We start from the raw sequence: 26,888 nt of genomic DNA on the forward strand, positions 1-26,888 counted from the left end.
CCGGTTAGGACAACAGGCCTCATTCTTGACAGTCATGTGTCTAGGTATCCCTGTGCCTGTGGGCCTTGAGTCTAAAGGAACAATGACGTAGGGGCAGTAATTAGCCACTTCTGCCACAGATGTCCCTGGCAATGACTGAGCTATGATGAAGTCTATTAAAATTAATTTCCAATACATGGCAATAATAACAATAGGCTCAGACTTATTTTAGGTAAGGCTATTTTTCTCCTTTGCTAAATCAGCCTCATATTATTAATATTTATTTTGAGTTCATCAATCTACAGGGTGTCCCAAAAATATATACACACACCTTGAGTAATGACAAAGGCAGTGTTTATTCAAATCTATTTCATTTAATAAATCAAATAGAATCTAGAACAACCAGCTATTCAAGTGTGTATACATTTTTCTGGGGACACCCTATATTTTTGAGATTTTCTTTCTCCTTTCTCTTCAGGGTATAAGATGTCAGTGCTCATTACTATCACTGTGTTGCCTTCTCTTTCTAATTTTCCTTTTCTTGTCATCAAGTGTCTAAAAATAAACTTTTACTTAAGTATAATATACATGCAGAAAAGATCACAAGTCATAATTACACAGCATGATGAAAACAGTGATTCATGTAAACACCACTCAGGTCAAGAAAGGAAACATGGTCAGTGTTCTAGAAGCAGTTTTTGTGTAACCTCCAAAGGCTGCTTCCTCCCCTCTCTCAGAGATAACTACTATTCTGACCTTTAACCATGGTTTTGTATGTTTTTAAATTTTACATAAATGGAAACATACAATAATGCAATTCTTTTTGCTTGGCATCTTTCACTCCATATTATGCTTATATGAGTCACTGTTCAGTAGTAGTTCATTCATTTTCATTGCTTACAAGATTGTATTAATATATCATAATTTATTTATCCATTTTACTGCAGACAAACAATTGGCAGCTTCTAGTTTTTGGCTATTATGAATACAGTTGCTATGATCATTATTGTATTTGTCTTTTGGTATGCATATGTATGTATTTTTTAGTCATATATAATTCCTGGGAATGAAATTGCTGGATTATGGGGTAATGGGATATTCATATATTCATTTTCTTGCCTTACTTCACTCAGACTTTTCGTACAGTGCTTAGCAGAAGTCATCATAAAGAGAATCCTCTTGATCTGGATCTCAAGGGGAAAATGTTCACTACAGGACCATTAAATAAATTTGCTTTAGGACTTTTGTAGATACTATTATAGTTCTCAGATTAAAGAAATTCTTTCAGCCGAAACCAGTTTGGCTCAGTGGATAGAGCGATGGCCTGCGGACTGAAAGGTCCTGGGTTTGATTCTGGTCAAGGGTATGTACCTTGGTTGCGGGCACATCTCTAGTAGGGGATGTGCAAGAGGCAGCTGATAGATGATTCTCTCTCATCGATGTTTCTAACTCTCTATCCCTCTTCCTCTCTGTAAAAAGTCAATAAAATATATATTAAAAAAAAGAAATTCTTTCAAATACTAATTTTCTAAGGTTCTTTCCTATAGATGGGTATTAAATTTTATCAAATGCTTTCTCTATATCCATTGAGACAGCCATATCATATTCTTTTATTCTAAGATGATTAATTTAATTGATTACTTTTCAAAGCATAAACCAACTTTGCATTCTTTAAATAAACCCACTTTTTGTGATATATTATCTTAAAAAACCCCATGTATTAAAAAAGAACATATTGAAAATTAGAATACATTTTATACTGAATGATAATAAAAGTATGCTACATATCATGAATATGACAATTGTATACTATTCTTTTAGTGTCTATCCTTTATTCCAACATGCATATCCTTGATTTACTAAAGTCTAATATAAATTATTACTTTTACAACTTATTGAAAAAGTCATGAAATGTAGAGTACTTTAGCTCCATTTACTCCTCTCTGGACTTTTGTGCTATTACTATTGTTATGTGTTAAACTATGTCCACTCCAAATATATTTTGAAGTCTTAATGACTTGAACAGTAAACGTGATTTTATTTGGAAATTGGGTCTTTGCAGATGTAATCCAGTTAAGATGAGATCATATAAAATTAGGGTGGGCCCTAACCCAGTGACTGGCATCCTTATAAAAAGAGGGATATATGTACACACAAACGAGAAGGCCATGTGAACATGGAGGTAGTAATTATAGTGATGCATCTACAAACCACAAAAAAACCCCACAAGGAATGCTGGCTAATACTAGAAACTGGGAACAGGTGAGAATCTTCAGAGATGGGGTGATCCTACTGACACCTTTTTTATTTTCATGTGACTAGTCTCCACAAATGTGAGACAATACATTTCTGTTATTTTAAGCCACCAAGTCTGTGGTACTTTGTCACAGTAGCCCTGGGAAACGAATTTAAATGTTTTTATTGATTTGTTAGGAAGGGAGAGGGAGAGAGAAACATCAGTGAGAGAGAAATATTGTTTGGCTACCTCCTACACACCCTGTACTGGGGATTGAGCCCAGAACCCAGGCATATGCCCTAACTGGGAATCAAACCAGTGACCTTTTGGTGCATGGTAGGTTGCTCAGTCTACTGAGCTATACTGGATGGATGAGGTTGTCATCAATGTAAAGTTCTATATAAATTGTAAAATCTGCAAGACAATATTAGTATTATCTGTACAGTAAATATTCATTTATGCTTTTCTATGTTTTGACTCTGCATTTCTCTTCACATCTTCTATTATGTCTGTGTATCCTTCTAGGGTCATTTCTTTTCTACTTGAAACATTTCTTCAGTGTGACTTTGTTGTTGAATTCTCTTAGTTTTTGTTTGCCTAAAAGTGTCTTTGTTCACATTTTATTTAAAAAATATATATGTATATAATTGATTTAAAAGAGAGAGGAAGAAAGATAAATAGAAATATCGATTGACTGCCTCCTACATGCCCCCTCTGGGGACCTAGCCCACAACCAAAGCATGAACCCTGATCCAGAATGGAACCGTGACATCCTGGTTCATGATTCAATACTTAACCTCTGAGCCACACTAGCTGGGCTCACTTTCATTTCTTGAAGTATATTTTTATTTGTATAGAACTCTAGGATAGTATCAATAGTTCTCTTAGCACATTAGCACACTGAAGATATCATCTACTTATTTCTGATTTCTATTATTTGGTTTTCTGAAGTTTTGTTATAATATGCATTAGTGTGGTTTCCTTTAAATATTCTAACTGAGATTTATTCTTCTTGATCCTATGGCTTGATATCTTTTTGTCATTATTTTTTAAATATTAATTCTGCCCCAATCTCTGTCACCTGTCCTTTGTGAGTCAAATTACAATTCTACAGAACCAATTTGCCACCAATCTCTTTTCCTAACCTGCTTTGGTCTTCCTTTTCTTTCTTCTATTTTTCCCTCTTTCTTTCTTTCCTCCTAGATTTTAGAATAATTTTCATTCCACTTAATTTTCAATACTGCTTCTAAAATTCTCTTTAAGAGACAGATCTAACTTTATGAGTTGCCTGCTTGAAAACCTGCAGTGTCTCCTTTTCTGCCTGTAATTCATCAAACATGTGTTAAACAACTATTATGTGATATGCATTATATGTATTGTCATTTATGTGATAAAAAACACACATCAATTATCCATTTTATCCATTTATAGAGAATTAAAATATAAAAATGAGAACCAGAATGACTTATTCCAATTTCATATCAGTCTTCTTTCATGCTTTCTGTATTTTAACATGTTTAAAAACACAAGTTTTCTTGATAAAGATTAGGCATAGGATGTGTAGATGTTTCTTTAAAACTATCCTTACTATTAAGTCACTAGGTTCTTCTATAATGTACTTGAGAGGCACACTTAAACACAAAGCAACTATCCCCAGGTAGATGAATCACATGCAACTAAGATTCTTCCGTGACTCAGCAAACTAACCTATTTTTTAGTGTATTTCTAAAACTAAGAGAATTCAACAACAAAGTCACACTGAAGAAATGTTTCAAGTAGAAAGGAAATGACCCTAGAAGGATGCACATTATTATTTAGAAGGAGGGGAAAATAGAGGAAAGAAAAGGAAGACCAAAGCAGGTTACAAAAAGAGATTGGTGGCAAATTGGTTCTATAGAATTGTAATTTGACTCCCAAAACGGATGGATTTTTGTTTTATCTCTTTGTTCTTTGTCCATTATTGAGAAGTGCACTAATGATAGCAAATAGTTCAATGGTAGGCAAATTAAAAAGAGACTGATAATTAACAACCTAGGTAACTTTTCCTTGAAGGATCGTGTTACATATTCTTTCAAAGGAATGAACAGATGACTTAAGGATTGCTATAATTCAGTGAATCATCAACTAATTATTTATAACATATGCCTCTCTATGGCCACCTTTCAAAGTTGAAATCAAAGATAACTTCTTACATTTCTGATGTATAGCTGTTCCCACTGAAATTTAATAAATAAAAAATAAAAAAGGTATATAATGATGAACAGAGACCCTGAAAGTAACAAAACAACTATGATAGAATACACTAGTACACATACAATGAAATGTCCTATGTTGAATAGCAATAATTATTGAACAATCAAAGTGAGTTGCCACAACTATAGAAAGGTGAATCCAGAAAATTTGAATACAAAATAATATGTAAACTATAATTAAAAAAGAAAATTAAAAAAAATTTAAGTCAAATTAATTTGGAAAACAAGTTGTCCAGAATGAGTTATAGAGAAATGAGTAATGAGAAAAACAAATTAATGTGCTTCTTGAGAACCTCAAATCTAAGTCATAGTGTACAGAAAATATACATGTGTATATAATAAATATTAGAGGCCCAGTGCATGAAATTCATGCATGGAGTGTGTGTTCTTCAGCCCAGCCTACATCCTCTCCAATTTAGGACCCCTTGAGGGATGTCTGACTGCCTGTTTAGGCCCCATCCCACTGGGATCGGGGTAAACGGGTAGTCAGACATCCCTCTCACAATCCAGGACTGCTGGCTCCCAACTGCTCACCTGCCTGCCTTGCTGATTGCCCCTAACCACTTCTGCTTGCCAGCCTGATCACCCCCTAACTACTCCCCTGCCAGCCTGATTGATGTCTAACTGCTTACATTCCAGCCTGTTTGCCCTAACAGCCTTCTCTTGCAGTCCTGGTCACCCCTAACTGGCCTCCCCTGCTGGACTGATCACATACAAATGCCTTCCCTTGCAGGCCTGGTCCCTCCCAACTTCCCTCCCCTGCAGGCCATCTTGTGGTGAGTATTTTGTGTCCACATGGGGGCAGCCATCTTGTGTGTTGGAGTGACAGTAAATTTGCATATTACTCTTTTATTAGATTATTAGATAGGATAGAGGCCTGGTGCACAGGTGAGGGCCAGCTCATTTGTCCTGAAGGGTGTCCCAGAACAGGATGGGGGTTCCCTTAGGTCATAAGGTGGCCTGTGTGAGGAGCCTGTGGTGGTTTGCAGGCTGGCCATGCCTCCCAATGACCCAAGAGGAGGCCCTGGTATCTGGGATTTATTTATCTTCTATAATTGAAACTTTGTAGCCTTGAGTGGAGGCCAAGACTGGCCAGGCTGAGTGGGAAGCTTGGCTTCCTTCATCACTGGGGGCAACCCAAGCCTCCTGCTTGCTTCAATTTCATGACTGCCGCCATTTTTGTTGGGATTTATTTATCTTCTATAATTGAAACTTTATAGCCTTGAGCAGAGGTCAGGGCCGGTCAGGAAGCTTGGGTTGCTGGGGAAACCCAAGCTTCTTGCTTGCTCTTGTGACCACAACCATCTGGGTTGGATTAATTTGCATATTTGATTCTGATTGGCTTGTGGTCATGGCTTCTGGGTGTAGTGAAGGTATGGTCAATTTGCATGTTTCCCTTTTATTATTATAGATTATTTATGTACAGTGTATGTGTTTAAGACTTATTGCTGAAAGAACTCTTTACATTTCAGACCAAAATCTCTTTATATATGAAGGGATTCAGGCAATGAAGATATGGAATACTTAATTTTATGAAATGGGATAAAATTTACAAAATTTACACCATTCCACTTCTGAAAGGTATTATTTTGGGGTTCTGTGTCCCAATAAAATGTTAGCATATGAACTGGTTTTCATACTGTTGTATACAGAACATTACAATCCTAGGAAGGTGCCTCAGGGATCACAGGGAAGGAGAGAAGAAGAAGAATGGTATAATGGGAATCGCTGCCTCCTCTTCCACTTGGGCAGGTCATTTCACACATTGGGACTCTGCCCAAGATTTCATTTCAAAAAGAATCCTCTGCTAAATAAAGTTTGAAAATCATTATAACTCACCAAGGTAGGGCCTTTATTCACAGCTTCAAATCTGTCGTGGTGTTCTTCTCATTCTAGTGGGAGTCCTCATCTATTGATCATATGTGATGAGTCTTTATGATTCTCCCCGCAGAAAACAGGACGGTAGAACACATTTTTTTACCAAATTTAATAGATTCCTGGGCTTCCTGAAATCCATTCACAGATTCTGAGTTAATAACATCAACTCTACAAGCTTTATTGAGATAATTTAAATAAGAAACTTCAGTTCGAAAAAAAAAGAATTTGGGATTAATATTAGAGTATGTTTGGAAAAGATGATTTTTTTTTTAGCATAGCATAACTTGTAGGACCAGTTTATCCTGCCTACTAAAAAAACAAACAAACATGTCCTTTTGAACAAATTTCAAGAATTACCTATTTTTGCTGGCCATGATATTTTGCTGTTCTTTTGTTTCATTCAATGAATATTTATTTAAACAGTAAATACACTGTGCTGGAGCAAATGTAAGTGAATGGCTTACAATATTTCCTTTAGGAGCTAACTGTTTTTGAGGATATGAATCATTTTTTATACTTAGTGTATTTTACAACTTTTAACCCCTTCTTACCAGTTCTACACACAAACACCCTCTTACTCTCTGCTGGAATCAGTATCCATTTGACTTACCATGTCTGCATGAGTCCGGGCTGACTGAGACTTGGGAAGATCATTTAAGCTGCTTCCACTCACGTCTTGAGGTTCGATCAGAGGACAGTAGGGGTGTGCAGAGGTGTCGGGACTGTGGCACCAAGGGCTACGACTCATGACAAGAGTTGGTGGGATTTTTTTTTCTCTGTAAAAGGAAAATTAAACCCCAATTGAACTAAAAAGACATTTTATGCAGTGGCATTAGTAAAGAAAGCTCAATTGAAGACAGACATGTTTGAAGACAAAACAATATGGCTTTTCTAGACCGTGTGGGCAGCACTGTCATCACAACCTCAGAAGCATTTGCCCACAAGTGACTTAACAAATCTGTACCTTCAGTCGCAGCCAGCTCTTGACCCAAGATAAAGCTCCTAGATGTGGCACTTGTCCCCTTGCCTCCACACTGCTAAAGACACGGTGATAACATCATCTCTTCACCCTCCATAACTCTGCCTCTAACAGCAGTGCCACTGGGAAGTGAAATGGCCAGGATGGCAGGGGTGAGGGGTGGTAAGGGTGGGTCTCCATTGCCTATGGGAAATTGCCAGCCTTTATTGTACCATTGAGTGTTTTGTTTGTTTGTTTTTAAAATATTTTTTAATTGATTTTTAGAGAGGAAAGGAGAGGGAGAGAAAGATAGAAACATTAATGATGAGAATCATTGATAGTTTGCCTCATGCACATTCCCAACTGGGGATCAAGCCTGCAACCTGGACACGTGCCCTTGACCAGAAATGAACCCGGGGCCCTTCAGTGCCCAGCCAGTGCTCTATCCACTAAGCCAAAACAGCTAAGGTGTACCATGAGTGTTTCTATGTTTTAAAATTATTAAGGGTTTTATGGTGCTATTCAAAATAGATTTTTTTTGGACATTATTGATTTACCTATTCATCATATATTATATTTACTTATCACCTAGGTATTCCTCCCTGCTCAGTTACCAATTGTGGGAAGGGCTCAATTAAACAACAACAACAAAAATGCACACACACATAAAAGAGCAACTTTTACCTCTTAAGAAAAACCGGAATTTGTTCCATCTGGTAGTTTTCGATGTCAGTATAAAGTTGATCAAGTGTTTCTTTAGATGTAGTTGTAGCTTTTGGCCAATGAAACATGTGCTTTTGAGATGCTGCATTTACTACCGAGCATCTCTGAAATTCAATATCAGTCTCTAATTTCTCCCATGCTTGCTTCCAGTGAATAGGAGTGCACCAGGCAATGGCCTAACAGAAATGATTCATTAATATCAAATACTATGGGAATTAGATTAAAAAATATATATTATTTTTTACTGATTTCAGAGAGGAAGGAAGAGGGAGAGAGAGATAAAAACATCAATGATAAGAGGGAATCATTGATCGGCTTCGTCCTGCTTGCCACCCTCCCCGCACCATTGGGGATTGAGCCCAAAACTCAAGCATGTTCCCTGACCAGGATTCTAGCCTCCTAGTTCATAGGTCGGTGCTCAACCGCTGAGCCATGATGGTTGGGCAGAAATTAGATTTTTTTTTTTAATGTCATGGAATTATTGCAATAAAGTTTCAAAGTCAACTGCATAATATCACTTACTTATTGTGCATAGATTAGTGAAACATCATAAGAATGTAGCAAGACATCCTGGCCTTAGTTTCCAATTTTGAAAATCACAAGTTGCATATCCTCAGGCCAGTAGTTACTTGTTATGTACCTGAGTCCTCCGACACAAAATAAGGAGGCTGGTAGTAGAGAACTGCTATATGAGGGTGTTCTGAGATTTAGTTAAGATACTAAGTAAAAAGTAGTTATCTATACTAATAAAAGGGTAATATGCCCGTTAGACAGGGAGACCTTCTGAACATCCTTCTGGACGAAGCCATGCTGGCAAGGCCAAGGCAGAGGCAGTTAGGGGCAATCAGGCTGGCAAGGGGGTGAGGGGGGGGTGAGGGAGAGGGAGGAGAGCAGTTGGGGGTGAGCAGGCCAGCAGTGTGGGACAGTTGGGGGCAAGCAGGCTGGCAGGCAGAGTGGTTAGGGGCCATCAGGCAGGCAGTTGAGCAGTTAGGAGTCAGCAGTCCCAGATTGGGAGAGGGATATCCAACTGCCGATTTAGGCCCGAGGGATTGGGCCTAAATCAGCAGTCGGACATCTCCCGATGGGTCTCAGATTGGAGAGGGTGCAGGCCAGCCTGAGGGATACTCCTCCTCGATTCACAAATTTCATGTACAGGTCACTAGTCAATATATATATAAAAGTCTAAGCGACTTGTCGACTGGTTGCCATGATGTGCACTGACCACCGGGGAGCAGACGCTCAAAGCAGGAGCTGCCTCTGGTGATCAGTGTGCTCCCACAGCCAACCTCTCACCACCATCCAACCTTCTGCAGTCCCTCCCTTTGGCCAGTCAGCCCCAATAATTGTCGCTGATCAGGACTGGGTGAGACAGCCCCAATTGGCCCTAATCGCTGGCCAGGCCAAGGGACTCCACCCATGCACGAATTCGTTCACTGGACCTCTAGTAATGTTAGTAAGTTAAATTGCTAACTATTTAAGACTATAATTTAAGATGGGAAAATGGGCAGTAGAACCAGAGCCAGAGACAAGAAGAGGATACCACATTCTCCAGGCTAGATACTAAGTGAGACTATTAAGGGGACCCATGACCACTAAAGCTGGAGTTTGTTTTGGTTTCTTGAATATGTGGAATGCATACTACATATATGTGCATTTTTTCCCCAGGAAAATCATGTGTAGGGACTTACAATTATGTCTGTATTCAACATGAGAAAGTTAAACACTGAAATGTGCCCAAATAGCCTACTTGTTCTTTTAAAATGTTTTTAGTTTATTAAATTAGAAGTTTTGGCTTATGCTGCTAAAGTCTTTTTTGCTGCTAGGGGTTCAGAAATCTGGAGAAGGGGCTGCATATAAATGAATAAACTTGATAAAAATATATATATAAATTTGGGACGTATGGGAAGCCAAGGGAGTCTCCACTTTCTAGTGAAGTGAGTTCTCCAAATGTCTGCACCCATGGCTTTTTATTTGCTGGGAAATGTGTTGGCCCTTTAAGAATGCAAACAGGTAAAGTTTGATAAACAGGAAAAGATGATCAGGTTAGGGGAAATGCCTACAGCTGTTGCAGATCTTCAACAGCTGTTGCAGATCCCCAAGGAACATCAGCCTTTGATGAACTTCTTGCATAATTATGACCTGCTAGAATTTGCCACCAGCAATTGAAAAATCGATTTGATTGATTGGATTGCACTGATTGGGCTGGCAAATTAACTAGACATAAAGGCAATATCTGGCAAGTTCAGGTAGGTTAAGCCAGTGGCAGAGAAAGAGAAAGATAAAATCTTTTCTAAAAAGTTCAATTTCATGGACCACAATAGAAAAACTTCACTTTTGTTTCAGATAATCAATTAGGGATTCTCCTCTGTCAGCAGCTCACAGACACTTTTGTTGAAAATACATTATGATTTTGTTTTAGTGCTCTCCCTCAATTAGACTGTAAGATTTTCTTAGACAAGAGCAATATTTTATTTCCCTCTATACTATAGGGACTTAAAAATATTTGATGGCAATGATCCTATATAATAAAGAGCTAATATGCTAATTAGACCAAACAGCAGAATGACTGTCCAGTTGACCTTCCAGATGAAGCCAGGGCGGTGAGGGCTGAGGCAGCTGTGGCCTCTATTAATGTGATAAAATAAAATAATTACATTGCTGGGATGTTGGCATATGAACTTTGTAGGCTATTTTTAGTGCAGTAGAAAAATTATTGGAGTTGGAATGTCTGGTTTTATTTTAGTTCTGCCATTTTACCAATCTTGTGACCTTGAGCAAGCCATTTAATTTTCCAAGCCTCATTTTCCTCCTCTGTAAATACTTAGAGTGAGAATCAAACAGGATAATGCACAAATACACACCCTTTCAGCGAGCTTCTACAACATAGCAGCAGTCTGTCCCTTAACTGAATCTCTAATGCAAAACAATGTACTGGGAAGATTCCAGCACTGCATAAATATAAAATACCTATTAATTATTATTATTATTATTATTATTATTATTATTATTATTTTTAGAGAGGGAGAGGGAGACATAGAAACATCAATAATGAGAGAGAATCATTGATTGATTGCCTCCTGCATGCCTCCCCCTGGAGATCAAACCTGCAACCTAGGCATGTTCCCTGAAATAAATTAAACCATGATTTCCTGGTTCATAGGTCAACACTCCATAGAGCCAGGCTGGCTGGGCCCTATTAAATTTTTTTTTACATATAATATAGAGGCTACAAATCCTGAAGAACGACAATGTAACTGGTAAAGAAAATACCTAGCTCTGTTTAAAAATCAATCGATCCACAGAATTTTAGTAATTATATTGCAAGCCCTTATCCTATATAATAAAGAAGTAATATGTAAATTGACCCTCACTCTGTTATGCTGTCACAAGATGGCTGTGCCCACAGTGGAGGCGGGGTTTCTGTAATGAGTCATAATGAGTGATCAGCAGGGACCTGAGGCTGCATGGCACTGAGCTAGGGTGGGGAACCTCGGCTTCACCCCTTGCCTGGTGGAGGTTTCAAGGGGGACCTCAGGCTGTGCCCCCACCCCAGTGTTAGGCTGGGGGACCTCAGGCCACACCCCTTGCCCCAGCACTGGGCTGGGGGACCTGTGGCTGTGCCCCCCGCCCAGCGGGGCTTGACAGGGGACCTCAGGCTGCAACTCTCGCCCAGTGGGGTTTGATGGGGATGGGGCTGCCTAGGTCTGGATCTCACGCAATGGGGATGGGGCGCAATTTCGAGATGCATGCAGGTGGGTGGGACTTGACTCTGGGTCCTGCACTGTGCCCCAGACTCTGACAGGAGGAAGATTTTCATATACATTTTACTTATTTTCTTTCATCTCTGACATTTCTATTATAGAAATGTAGGAATGAGAAAGGGTGAAAGCAATATTAAAATATTTCCTCTAATTAATTCCCTTTTAATGTGCATGGATTTTGTGCACCAGGCCACTATTATTATATATTAGAAAACAGAATAAAGATTACATAGTTAACTCATGGTAGAACAGAACTAAATCTACCTTTATATTACAGCACATGATTTGTTAGTTGATTATTAACCAGTAGAGGTCTGGTGCATGAAATTCATGCATGGGTAGTGTCCCTTGGCCTGGCTGGCAGTCAGGACCGATCTGTAGGGCAACCAGCAAGGTGATTAGGAAGCTCCCACTGGCACCCCCCTTGGCTGGCTTGGGGCCTGCAGGCTGGGGGCAGTTTCTGCATTGAGCATCTGTCCCCTGGTGGTCAGTGCACATCATAGTGACCAGTCATTCTACTGGTTGTCCTGCCATTCAGTTGGTTTGCATATTAGGCTTTTATTATGTAGAATGGACATATTAGTGATGTCTGTCATACTTTAGGTTTATTTTTTTAATGACTCATGATCAGTAATATAACTTTTTGCTCAAGTCCAGAAATAGTACCTATTCTAATTTGTATGGTTGGCTATTGCTTTAGGCAAAAGATTGGAGGCTCTGTAACTTTTTTTGTAACAACTTTTAAACAACATATTGTATGGATTAGTAGTTGTATGACATAGTAAGTTAGACTGGGTCTAAGAAAAAAAGGCAGGTATATATATATTTTTTAATCTAAAGAATCCTATATAATAAAAGCCTAATATGCTACCCTGTTTCCCCGAAAATAAGACAGTGTCTTATATTAATTTTTTCTCCCAAAGTTGCGCTAGGTCTTATTTTCAGGGGATGTCTTATCTTTCCATGCGCTAGGTCTTATTTTCGGAGGATGTCTTATTTTCGGGGAAACACAGTAAGTGTCTGCTCAACCACTCACATGACGTGCACTGACCACCAGGGGACAGACTCTCTGACCAGTAGGTTAGCTTGCTGTTGGGGTCCACCCAATCAGGACTGAGCCAGAAGGACCAGACATGCCCTGGAGCTTTCCCAGAGTGGCCAACCTCTCACGTCCCTCCCCAGCCCTGATCATGCACTGGTTGGGTCCCTTAGACTGGCCTGCACCCTCTTGCTATTTGGGACTTCTCAGGCGATGTTGGAGAGCAGGACAGGCTGAGGGACCCCACTGGTGCATGAATTTAGGCACCTAGCCTCTAGTAGTTTTATTAAAGAAATAATTTTTTTTTAATAAAAATAAGATACCTTACTTTACTATTAGTCCTTGGGTGTATACTTATGCTAATATTATACCAAGAAAAGAGGTAGTATGAAAATATAAAATTGTCAAATATTCAGAGTTAGTTACTAAGCTATTACTAATGTACATAATTTTATAGTGACTATAGTATAGTCAGACAAATAAGATTGTAGTTTGTTTCATTAGAATGCTAGTTCTTGAGAGCAGATGTCCTGTGGTATTACAGCCCTTAGAATTGAAAAGAATCTCAAAAAACATTTGAAAAATCCATAAATGGATAGAGAGGGCCTCTACAGAGTTTCTTCCTTTCTTATCGTGCTCTTCATGCTAAATACCGTAAATAAAATATATCCTTAACTCTGAAATCTGAAGTAGCTTCAAATTTGGGATATCAAAATTCTTTTTGCCAAGGATAAGCAGCTCTTTGGCACATTAGCTCCCAGGAGAGGGTGCTATTGATTTGCTGATTTCTTATGACAGTCAGTGATGGTTCTATCCAAGATTTAGGGGTGGAAAAATAATTGAGTGAGCTAAGGAGACAAGGAGAACATAAGGAGGCTATCTATTTAAGAAGCATTGTGAATAACAGATACTGACATCACCATTAGGTTTGCACAGAATGGTTGTAGAATTTGGGCTGGTTTTAAACTTCTCTTTTTCCTTCCAAAGAAAATCTGATGGTGGTTGATGCTTTCCTTCAGATGCTGCTGTCCAGACCTGTAAAAAAATAATTGTTAATTTAAAATGTCATTGGAGTTCAACAGTTTTGTAAATGTCAGAAAGGGATTGCTATGTTACCTTTCTCAACATGATGAGATCTTAAAATGTAATGAGTATCCTAGCTAATAAAAGAGTAATATGCAAATTGATCATCACTCCAACACACAAGATGGCTGCCCCCAAATGGTCAAATATGGCTGCCACAAGATGGCCAGCAGGGGAGGGCAGTTTGGAAGGACCAGGCCTGCAAGGGAGGGAATTTGGGGGGATCAAGCCTACAGGGGAGGGCAGTTAGGGTTGACCAAGCTGGCAGAGGAGGGAAGTTGGGTGTGATCAGGCCTGCAGGGAAGGGCAGTTAGGGGCAAACAGGCTGGCAGGAGAGCAGTTAGGCATCAATCAGGCTGGCAGGGGAGTAGTTCGGGGGTGATCAGGCTGGCAGTTGAGAGCCAACAGTCCTGGATTGTAAGAAAGATGTCCGATAGAATGGGCCTAAACGGGCAGTCAGACATCCCTCGAGGGGTCCCAGATTGGAAAGGATGCAGGCTGGGCTGAGGGACACACTCTCCTCGTGCATGAATTTTGTGCACTGGGCCTCTAGTATAATAAATATACAGTGCCAAGCAGTGGAACACTGTATGTGGTTTAAAGGAAAGCACAAGAAAGAGGAAAAACCCTCCAGTATCAACTAGCTATCTGTTCTCTAGACCAGTAGTCAGCAAACTCATTAGTCAACAGAGCCAAATATCAATAGTACAACGATTGAAAATTTTTTTTTTGAGAGCCAAATTTTTTAAACTTAAGCTTCTTCTAATGCCACTTCTTCAAAATAGACTTGCCTAGGCCATGGTATTTTGTGGAAATGCCACACTCAAGGGGCCAAAGAGCCACATGTGGCTCGTGAGCTGTAGTTTGCCAACCAAGGCTCTAGGCAGACACTATCTTAACTTTTCTTTTAAGGATTATGTTTGCTTGATTTTATAAACTTAGGGATTTAATTTTAATAGTTAAGTCATAAAAGCATGAGGTATTCTACAACAAACTGAAGAAAGCTATGGAAGTTTAACTATGGGTATTAACTTACCCACAGAGATGGACAACATGGCTCAATTAGCCACCACCAACAAAACACCCCATTTTACGTAGAGAGTGAGTGATGAAGAAACCACGTGTGCTGAGCTGCAATCTGACCTGGGTAAGTGAGATTTTCCTGTACAATTTTAGTTTGTACAATAGTATTGATATCTTATACTCACTGTTACTGTGGAATTGGCCTGCAATGTGATATTGGGAGGAAAATGGTACAGAGAATCTGGTTTTCCATTGATATTTTGCTGGAGAATGTGATTTCCAATCTCCAGTTCTTGGTTAGGGGAAGAGTTAATGAGCTTCACAAATAAATCATTCACTTCAATTATTTTAATGTCTCCAAAAGCACTGGAAAAAAAATAAAGATTATAAGGTGCCTTCAGATAAACATGTCATCAGTATTTCACTTGAAGGGCTGAATAATAAATATGCTTTGGAAGTTATTCCTAAACTGTCTACTCTACTGGACACATTCTATGTGGAGATAGTGTATTTTCATAGCAAATACCTTGATCTGTTAGTTCTGTTTATCTGTACAATAAAATCATCTCTTTCCCATAAAATAAAGAAAACTTAAAAGGTGCTTTAGGTGTCGAGGGATAAGTGCCATAGGATGGTGCAATTATCATTAGTTAAATCCTACTATTCTCAAAACCACCGAGAGATGAAACTGAAATAGGTAAAGAGGAAAGTTAAATATTTTAGTTTACTTCTGATATAGTTACTGTGAAGATGACTAGTAACTGTACTCTTAAAAGAATTTAGCAAACAAAATATTATACAGAGATAAGATGATATTTTTTTTCCTACTAACGTGTTAAGGGCTTAATATGTACCAGGGACCAGGCTAAACATTGATATATTATTGTAGCATTTTTTAGAGTGTAGGTCACAATCCCTTTGGTGGATTAGAGACATCATTTAAAAAGTGAAATATACAGCTGAAACCGGTTTGGCTCAGTGGATAGAGCTCAGCCTGCAGACTCAAAGGTCCCAGGTTCGATTCTGGTCAAGGGCATGTAACTTGGTTGCGGGCACATCTCCAGTAGGGGGTGTGCAAGAGGCAGCTGATTGATGATTCTCTCTCATTGATGTTTCTAACTCTCTATCCCTTTCTTTTCCTCTCTGTAAAAAAGTGAAATATACCTCTACCAATTATAATAACCAATATTTATTATGTGCCAGGTGCTTTTAAAAGATTATGTCTATATCCCTACAATCTTTTCAATTATAGTTTGCATTCAATATTATGTTGTATTAGTTTCAGATGCACAGGATAGTGGTTAGACAATCATATACTTTACAAAGTAGTCCCCATAATATTTCTGGCATCCACCTGGCACCATGCATAGTGATTACAATATTATTGACTATATTCCCTATGCTGTGTTTCACATCCCCAAGACTATTTTGTTAACTATCAATTTGTACTTCTAAATCCTTTTCCAGCCAACCTCTCCATCCCTCTCTCCTTTGGCTACCATCAACCTGATCTCTGTATCTATCAGTCAATGTTTCTACCTTATTTGCTTTGCTCTTTGATTACACATACTATAAGTGAATTAAGTGGTTTTTGTCCATTGTATATATGTACCACAACATTTTTATCTATTTGTTTATTGATGGCACTTGGGTTGCTTCCATATCTTGGCTATTGTAAATAATGCTGCAATGATCATAGGGGTTGCATATGTTCTTTCAAAATTGTGTTTTGTGTTTCCTTGACTATATACCCAGAAATGGGATCACTAGGTCATGAGGCAGTTCCATTTTTAATTTTTTTTTTTAGATAGCTTCATATTGCTTTCCACAGTGGCTGCACCAATATACATTCCCTCCAACAGTGCATAAGGGTTTACTCTTCTCCATAATCTCACAAACACTTGTTGCTTGTTGATTTACTAATGATAGCCATTCAGATAGTAAAAGTGATGTCTCATTGTGGTTTTAATTTGCATTTCTCTGATGATTAGTGACACTGAGCATCTTTTCATATGTCTGTTGGCCATATATGTCCTCTTTGAAGAAGTGACTGTTCAAATCTCTTGCCATTTTTTGATTGGATTGTTTAAAAAAATTAAACAATGCAAAAAAAAAACCCTCAACAAATAAAATAGAAACACACTCATAGATATAGATAACAGACTGGCAATTATAAGAAAGGGTAATGGGAGCTGGGTGAATACGGGAAAGAGATTGAGCAAAGAAAAAACCCTCAAAGACACAGACAACAGTATCCTATATGATAAAAGGATAATATGCAAATCAACTGAATGGCTGAATGACCAGTCATTATGACATGCACCGACCACCAGGCGTGGGCAACTCTCAATGCAAGAGTTGCCCCCTGGTGGTTAGTACACTCCCACAGGGGGAGTGCCACTCTGCCAGAAGCTGGGCTCATGGCTGGTGAGCACAGCGGTGATGGTGGGAGCCTCTTTTGCCTCCACAGCAGTGCTAAGGAGCCCTTGGGGGATGTCTGTCTGCTGATTTAGGCCCTCTCCCTGTGGAGTCCCAGACTGTGAGGGGGCACAGGATGGGATGAGGAAGCCCCCTCCCCCTCAGTGCATGAGGCCTCTAGTGGTGATTATGAGAGGGGAAAGGGGGAGGGAGAAGTAAATAAATAGTGATGGAAGGAGGCTTGTCTTGGCTTGGTGAACACAATATGCAGATATTGAATTATAGAACCATACAATATACCTGAAACCTATCTTATCTAATAAAAGAGTAATATGTAAATTGACCATACCTCTGCCATGCACACCAGCCACACACACCAGCCAATCAGAGTGAGTAAGCAAATTAACCCCAACCAAGATGGCTGTGGCCACAGAGAGCAGGAAGTAGGCTTGGGTTTCTCTAGCAACGGAAGAAGCCAAGCTTTCCACCTGCCCTAGCCAGCCTAAGCCTCCACTCAAAACTACAAAGTTTCAATTATAGAAGGTAAAGAAATCCAAACAGAAATGGCGGCAGCCACAGAGCGAATAGGAGGCTTGGCTTCGCTCAAGGCTACAAAGTTTCAATTGTAGAAGGTAAATAAATTCCAGATACCAGAGCCTCTGCTTGGGTCATCAGGGGGTGTGGCCAGCCTGCAAACCACCACAGGCTCCTCGCCTGGGCTGCCCCACACCCCAAGGGACCCCCCACCCTGATCTGGGACACCCTTCAGGGCAAACCAGCTGGCCCCCACCCATGCACCAGGACTCTATTCGATCTAATAAAAGAGTAATATGCTTATTGACCATCATTCCAACACACAAGATCAAGATAGCTGCCCTCATGTGGTCAAAGATCCTGCCCTCATGTGGACACAAGATGGCCATCACAAGATGGTCAGCAGGGGAGGGCAGTTGGGAGGGACCAGGCCTGTAAGGAAGGGCAGTTAGGGGCAATCAGGCTTGCACAGGAGGGCAGTTAGGGGGCGATCAGGCTGGCAGGGTGGAGCATTTAGGGAGTGATCAGGCTAGCAGTGGGTAGCAGTTAGGGGTGATCAGGCAGGCAGGCAGGCAAGCGGTTAAAAGTTAGCGGTCCCAGATTCTTAGAGGAATGTCCCACTGCCTGTTTACATCCCCTGAGGTGTCCTGGATTGTGAGAGGGTACAAGCTGGGATGAGGGACACCTCCCAATGCACAAATTGACATGATGACAAAGTGGACAGAAGAATATGTCCTGGATTTAGACAGACTTGCAATTGTATTTCCAATCTGTAACTTACTAATATAATCTAGTATAATTATATTAACCAATGTTGCCCCAATAAATTCAATTTAAAAAGTTTATATTTCTCTTTCTGTATTGAACTCAAGAACCTAGTATAAGAATAAAAAGCTTCTAAGTCCACCTGAATAACTTGCCAATAATAAAGTTCTTGAATAATTGAATTGACTTTATTTGTAGGGATTATGCATTGCTGTTTCTTCTAGCATCTTTGAAGAATTAGCATTCATTATTCAGCTTCTGAATATTAATTTCTTTTAATTGCTTATAACTCGAAACAGTTATATTTTATCTAATTTCTTAGATGGAATCCTGGGACAGCACAACAGATTAAAACTTTGCTTCCTACTGACTTATTGCTCCTATCCCAATAGCAGATATAAAATAATTAAAATACAATATGTACCTGGATCTAGATGGGCCCACTTCTTCAAGAATCATAGAAAAGTGCTTCCAAGTTTTCCTGGTAGCGAATGAGTGTATAATAAGTTTCTTTGATGCGGAAAACAAAGATAGGAAATAATCCTCCCCTTGCCCCAACACAGGTGGCTCAGAAGTAGTAATCAACAGTGTCTTCTTCTTTGGAGCTATGACTTTTTCTAAACAAATCAAAGAGGGAAGCAACAAAGAGGGAAGTAAATAACAGGATATTAAAAGAACCCATAGCCATTATCTTTATTCTTTGCTTCTACAAAACTATGTTCTTTATACATTTTACTACCACTGACTGTCAAACTAAATGAAGATAATTGAACACTTTAAACCAAAGGCTACACAATAACCAGTAAGAGACTGTTTTTAGTGATACTCAATTCCTAGAGATTGTTTTAAACTATCAATTATATCATCAACATAATGACTATTTCACAGATTAGTTACTTGTACTAGGAGCATCATACATTTTTGAGTAGGTAAAACATCTGAGTATCTCAAATTTGGATAAGTCATATGTAAGTACATCTTTATTCTATTTTATATTAGCTATTCTCTCCACATTCATACTCATACATTACAGCTTCAAATGAGTCCTTTCCTACCAATGGCTAGTATTTTTGCCAGATAAAGATGTCAGTTTTCTTTCATCAACTAAAATACTTTATTGGACAGATAAAATAATGCTTAACCAGATTCTAGTCTCCTCTTGGAAATAAACTCCTTTAAAATCCTCATGCTAAGATTCAAACACAAAATAGGTTTCATAATTTTGCATAGAAAGAACCAGGCAGAGTAAATCTAATAATGTAAGTTCAAAGAGAAAGGAACAGTACAGAGAGGCGTGATGACAAAGAGGACAGAGAAATATGTCCTGGATTTAGACAGACTTGCAATTGTATTCCTGATCTGTCACTTACTAAGCCAACTGAGTTAAACTTTCCAATTCTCAGTTTTCATGAACATAAAAATACTACTACCTTGTTAAGGTGATGTGAGAATTGAAAGTAATGTGGATAAGTGTCTAGGACTATCTGGTATTTAGCAGATACCCAATAAATGATAATTATTATTGTGACCCTGGGTCCAAAATTATCAACAAATTAACACAATTTAGAGTTTGATTTATATTTGTGTATCTTTCACAAAAACCAAGTGAGGTGAAAGCTGGAAAGGGTTAAACTCATAGTTTCTAAAGAGGATTCCTCAAAGTATTTTGTTCAGAAGAAATGTTTGGAATTCAATTTGTTTTTCTCAGTCAAGTATTTACTTAATTTTTTAAAATTCCTCTGGGAATAGAGAATAGATAGCAGCCCTTTGAATAGCTCATCCTATGGGGTGGAGGGTGAGGGACCTTTGCACTCTAAAAGGAAAGAAGATCAATTAATTTTTAGTCCCAGATGTTATTTCATCTGGGGAAACAGATGGAAATGAACCAAACGCAGCAAGTGGCAGCAAACTCAGACTTCCACCAACTGCAGCAGAACCTACAGTAACTGAAGGAGAAGCCTACATCCTAGCTCCTTGCTCATCTTGCAAGGGGAAGCCACTATATTTTTTTTTGTTTCTTTTCCCCACTAATCGTGGGAGTGTGCCCAGTTTGGCCCAAATACAGGACATACGCCATGATGATACAGTGCTAAAGGATAGAAAATCCTCCCTCCCTAGATCTAAATCTGTACTTTCACTTTTAAGCATATGGATCTGGTTATTGCTGAAGGTCAGTGTGAACTTAGGAGGCTTCTTTAGAAAAAAAAAATGTAGCTTAGGTGTGCAAACAATGAAGCACAGGGACTACGACAATAATGGCAGTAGGTCAAAACCCTAGATGCCTGTGTGTCTAAGGCGTAGGCAAATACCACAAACAAAATGAAACACAGAGAAGCAGCAGCCAGGCTGTAAATGTGCACAGAATGGTGGAGGTGGAGGGAAATAGAGGCATCAGGGTGTCAGGGTGCTGTGTTTCCAGTTTTAAAACTTGTCAATAAGTGAGTAATGGAACTCGATCCAGCCCATTCGATGAGAAGGTGCTTAGAGATATGCTCAGGTTCACAACTAATTTTTATTGAGTACCTACTATGTGCTAGGGGATTTTCATAAATCTTCACATCTCCTTTAATCATCCTTTGGATAGTTCTGAGAAGTCGACAGTTTAATCCCCATTTTTGCTGTTGTGGAAAATGGGACTCAGAGATGCTAAATACCTCATGTTTCACACCAAAGGGAGCAGAGGAATAGTTTGGACCTTGGTCTTCTGTTCCCAAGGACAGCGGTCCTTCTAGTAAACTGTAATATACCCTCAAAGCTTCCTGTACTTAGTGAGGAACAAACACCTGCAGCCTGGATTCTGCTGAGTGCATTGTTGGCACCTGTTACAATTTTACTTCTTCCTACAGTAGTCCTGTTTTTATTTTCCTCTCCTCCAAATTCTTTATTGTTTTTTTCCTTTTCTCTCCACCATTTTACCTACTTTATTTTTCTTCTTTCTCTTATCTATCTGTCTTTTCCTTACCAAAGTCCTAAATCTCCTAAGGGCACAAAGTACCCAAGACATAACTTAATCTTTTTGGTAGCATTAAGAGGAAGGGCAGACCATGTTATGCATTAGAATTTTTTAATTATCTAGAAAGTCTGGAACATGTAAAGCAGTCAACCTATGAACCATTATGCTAACTCAAGGTATTTTAATTTTTTTTTCTTTACTAAGGTATTACATATGTGTCCTCATCACCCCATTGCCCCTCTCACCCCCCTACTCATAATCTTAAACCTCCCCTTGTATCTGTGTTCATTGGTTAGGCTTTTATGCATGCATACAAGTCCTTTGGTTGATCTCTCCCCCTTACTCCCACCCTCCTGTACCTTCCCTCTGAGGTTTGACTGTCTGATTAATGCTTCTCTGTCTCTGAATCTGTTTTTGTTCATCATTTTATGTTGTTCATTATATTCCATACATGAGTGAAATCATGTGATATTTATCTTTCTCTGACTGGCTTATTTCATTTAGCATAATGCTCTACAGTTCCATCCATGCTGTTGCAAATGATAAGAATTCCTTCTTTTTTTTTTTTTTTTTTTTTACCACAGTGTAGTATTCCATTGTGTAGATGTACCAACGTTTTTTAATCCACTCATCTGCAGATGGGCACTTAGGCTGTTTCTAAATCTTAGCTTTGGTAAATTGTGCCGCTATGAACATAAGGGTGCATATATCCTTTCTGACTAGTGTTTCTAGTTTCTTGGGATATATTCCTAGAAGTGGGATCACTAGGTCAAATGAGAGTTCCATTTTTAGTTTTTTAAGGAACGCCATACTGTTTTCCACAGTGTCTGCACAAGTCTGCATTCCCAGCAGCAGAGCACAGGGTTCCTTTTTCTTCGCATCCTGACCAGCACTTGTCATTTGTTGATGTATGGTGATAACCATTCTGACAGGTGTGAGATGGTACCTCATTGCCAGTTTGATTTGCATCTCTCGGATTATTAGTGACTTTGAGGATGTTTTCAAATGTCTCTTGGCCTCCTTCTGTCTTCTTTTGAAAAGTATTTATTTAGGTCCTTTGCCCATTTTTTGATTGAGTTCTTTATCTTCATTTTCTTAAGTCGTATGAGTTCCTTGTAAATGTTGTAGATTAAGCCCTTTTCGGTGATAACATTGGCAAATATGTTCTCCCATGCAGTGGCAAACATATTTTTTTGTTGATGGTTTATTTTGCTGTGCAAAAGCTTTTTATTTTTATGTAGTCCCATTTGTTTATTTTCTTTTTAGTTTCCATTGCCCAAGGAGCTGTATGGGTGAAGAAATTGTTTCAGCATATGTCTGAGATTTTTCTGCCTGTGGATTCCTCTAATATTTTTATGGTTTCCTGTCTTATGTGTAAGTCCTTTACCCATTTTGAGTTTATTTTTGTGTATGGTGTAAGTTGGTTAACTCAAAGTATTTTAATCATTGGGATGATATACTTGGCCACATATATTTATGGAACCAAATATGATTCCAGTATTAAGATCAATAGTGAGCAGTTATATGACATTAAGAAATTAGCATTGTTGAACACAAATTAAAAATATCATTCTGGTTTCTAGACACATAGAAAATTTATTGAACTATATAATTTAAAAATAGTCTAAAAATAATCGGTAAAGGCTTTGCTTACCCAAGTTGATATCTGAGTGTTCCGCTGTAATTGATTTAGAAGACTTTGATCCCCTTGCTGATAGAGCTATTCCAGTAATCTCAAAGTTAGACAGATAGCAACCGAGAGGTATTTCACTGGTGGATGACAGTGACAACGGCAGTGCTGTGCTATATGAATTTTCAGTACTTGGAAAACGTACTAAAGATCGGTGTGTCCTTGAGAGGGTGCCACTTGTATTTTCTCTTCTGTGGACAAAAAAATAGTATAATAAATAAAGAAAGTTAACATGAATAGACAATGAGCACAAGAAGCATAAACTATCATTATTACCCAAAGTTTTGATTTTCAAAGGCATTATGCATTTTATGTAAGCACAAGAACATCTTATAGCTCTAGTTTTAAGAACCTAAATAGAACACTTTAGTGTCAAGTTAAGAAAATTTCTCTAATTTTTAAATTTAAGAATCAATAAATTCCCACTATAGATGGTTTTGAAAAAGTATAAAAGTAGAAAGAAAATAAAAATCATCCAAGAATTGTAGGCTTTTTAATGCATATTTTTACATATATTTGAGACTCTATAAACCATTTGTATGCCACATTTATCACTTATTATATCCTAGTCCCCCTTTCTACTAACATAAAAATATTATAATTCTTGTTTAATATATTGTTTACTATATATTTTTCCTTTGACTTCTGCTGTTGAATTAATTTTCCTATATTAAGATTCTATAGTTAATGTTTGCTTTCAAATACTCTATGAAAACTAATAACTGTAAATACAGTATGTGTGTGTGTGTGTGTGTGTGTGTGTGTGTGTGTGTATGTTGAAAGAATAGCAGAAAAAGAAAAACTTAATTTCCAGGTACTATTTTTATAAGCAAACATTACTATGAACAAAGCTTTTCCTTTCTTTCTTTTTCATAAATATAAAAGCATTTTTTAACTAACACAAACATTTTTTAAACTACAATTATTTTACAAGTACTAGTAAAATAATATCCTCCTGGCATGGCTCATGAAAAGGTTTATGACAACCCCATTTTATGTGCCACATTGAGACTCTCCTCAATAAACTAAAAGCAGTGTGTGTGTGTGTGTGTGTGTGTGTGTGTGTGTTTAATGCTTGAGTTGTGAACAAAGTTCTGGGGTCCAAACCTTTTAACTCTCTGAAACATTGGGTGAATGAGCAGTCAACTTTTAGTCCCCTATTTTCTGGTGGTCACACATCCACTATAATTTAGGAACTAAGTGTTTTACCTCCATGGATTGTCTCTATTTTGATCTCTTTGTTTTCCAGAGTTTCTATAAAGTTATTTTAGCCAGTTTCCTGTTGCCATCTTTTTGTTTGTTTGTCTGTTTTTCATTGTTTTTTGTTTGTTTGTTTGTTTTTGTTTTTTTTTTTCCCTAAATGTTTCCAAAAGGGTACAAGGGCCTGGAGCTTCCTAATCTGCCATCTTGCTAAAGTCAGTCTCAATATCTCTGTTTACCAGAGGTATGCACAATTCTTTTGTTTTATAATTTGTACACTCCTTCATCCGAAAGACTAATCTGGAGAGTGTTTACTCAAAACCAGACTTCTCTAACTCTGTACCTCTCTGTACCTCTCAGCAGGTACAGGCATCTCAAGCAAATTATTATTATTATTTTTTAAATTGAATGCATTGGCTTTGAAAGTTGCATTATTCCTGGCCCAGTACTTACTGAGTTTGAGCAATGCCATTTTGCTGACAACCCAAGCACTCATCTTTATCTGAAAAGCTCAAACCCATGAAGATATACTCAAGCTTGACTGTGAGATGCAGACTATAGAGATCAGTTGTCAAATTACAAACATCCCATCTCAGTTCGACCTGAAAGAGGCTCTTATGATGTGACTTCTTCCCGGCCTTGGCTAGAATAAGCAGAAAAAGTACTTTTCTCTTTCCAAGTTCCTCACATCTGGGTTTCATTACAGCCAAGCTGGCTATATCTTTCAGCATGTTCATCTTATAAGCTCTGAATTCACTTTTCTCCAGTAGAACAACAGTGCTCCCACATAAATTTAATTCCACAAAAGATTCCCAATAAGCTTTGGCAAAGGTTGCAATTAAAGAAATCGCCTAGGACACTGGTCGGCAAACTCTGGCTCACGAGCCACAAGCAGCTCTTTGGCCCCTTGAGTGTGGCTCTTTCACAAAATACCACGGCCTGGGAGAGTCTATTTTGAAGAAGTTGGCGTTAGAAGAAGTTTAAGTTTAAAAAATTTGGGTCTCAAAATCAATTTCAATCGTTGTACTGTTGATATTTGGCTCTGTTGACTAATAAGTTTCTGACCACTGGCTAGGACCACAGGGTGTTCTTCTTTTTCTATTTGAATAAGAAACTTCTACTGGCTGCATTATTTTGGAAGAGCTGAAATATTTTAGGCAGAGACATGCGTGATGCAGCCTATTGTCTGAAAACCTTGCACTCACAGACCGAGCAGACTTAGAAGAGGGGAGGTTTATTCTAGTGCAGTGGTCGGCAAACCTTGACTCGCGAGCCACATGTGGCTCTTGGCCCCTTGAGTGTGGCTCTTCCACAAAATACCATGGCCTCAGCGAGTCTATTTTGAAGAAGTGGTGCTAGAAGTTTAAGTTTAAAAAAATTGTCTCTCAAAAGAAATCTCAATCGTTGTACTGTTGATATTTGGCTCTGTTGACGAATGAGTTTGCCAACCACTGTCCTAGTGCTTAGTTAGCTTCCTCTACTGCTTTGCAAACGAAATTTTCCAACCCCTTTCTTGGTATTTTGCTCCTTCTGTAACCAATTAGCACTAAACCAGAGGCAGTTACAAAAGTTCAATGCCATCATTTCAGTGTGATTTTGGGAGATGTTGCACTAGTAATACTGACAACAGCCATGTGCAGTTCAGCTAAGAAATGATTTAAACTGTTTATTTTAATAGATAAAATATTTTATAAATGAATTTGAACCAAACAATAAACACAGGACATCTAGGTCCAAAGTAACATTGGCTTTAAATTGTGTATATTCAATACAATGGATTTTTTTTTTTTTTTTAGAAAACATTGGAAAATCAATGCTAATGCTTTAGTTGATAGAATGATTTACATTAGTGGTCGCAATAGGGAATTGTAATTTTTATTTTATATCCTCACAGGCATTTGCTAAATCAAACATTCTTTGGTAATTCTTTGTCCCTGGATCAGTAAAGTGATTCTAAGGAAATTATCTGCCAATTGTTTTAACGTGTTAGATATGAGCTTTGGAACCTCAACCAGGTCAGCTATGATGGACCTCTGTCCAGATATATTTTTATATTCCTCAAGGACTCAACCTTATAAAACAGTGGGTGGGAGGTAACTGCATGTTATAGTTAATCTTAGAAAACCTGTGGAACCAATTCCAGCCCTAACTACTTTATTAGATGTCTTGAAACAAGAGGCCAAGTGCTCCATCCCTCTCCTCCAACACTCATCCCCTTCCCTCCCCTCTTCTGTGCCATTCTTACGAGGTATCTCTCTCCATTTTATCTTCCTGTTCAGGAACTTGACTCTGCAGGGCTGTCGATGTTTCTTGAGTGGCTTCTTATGTCTTTTATCTTGGCCAGAAGAAAAGTCTCTTTCCTTTCCTGGGAAAACAGATTACGACATTAGGCCAGG

General features: G+C 38.5%; 1 protein-coding gene across 1 annotated transcript; it reads right to left on the bottom strand.

Annotated features, from left to right (window-relative positions):
- Positions 1 to 5,906: 5,906 nt before the first annotated feature.
- Positions 5,907 to 26,888, bottom strand: LMNTD1 (lamin tail domain containing 1). The gene is made up of 8 exons (XM_036455517.2): positions 26,738 to 26,888; positions 23,257 to 23,483; positions 19,074 to 19,266; positions 15,118 to 15,298; positions 13,742 to 13,861; positions 7,988 to 8,202; positions 6,956 to 7,121; positions 5,907 to 6,473 (listed from the first exon to the last, which is right to left on the bottom strand). The coding sequence occupies exons 1-8, from the start codon at positions 26,752 to 26,754 to the stop codon at positions 6,384 to 6,386; spliced, it is 1,209 nt and encodes a 402-aa protein (XP_036311410.1). The 5' UTR covers positions 26,755 to 26,888; the 3' UTR covers positions 5,907 to 6,383.

This window comes from Pipistrellus kuhlii, unplaced genomic scaffold (assembly GCF_014108245.1).
Source record: "Pipistrellus kuhlii isolate mPipKuh1 unplaced genomic scaffold, mPipKuh1.p scaffold_m20_p_3, whole genome shotgun sequence".
NCBI lineage: Eukaryota > Metazoa > Chordata > Mammalia > Chiroptera > Vespertilionidae > Pipistrellus > Pipistrellus kuhlii.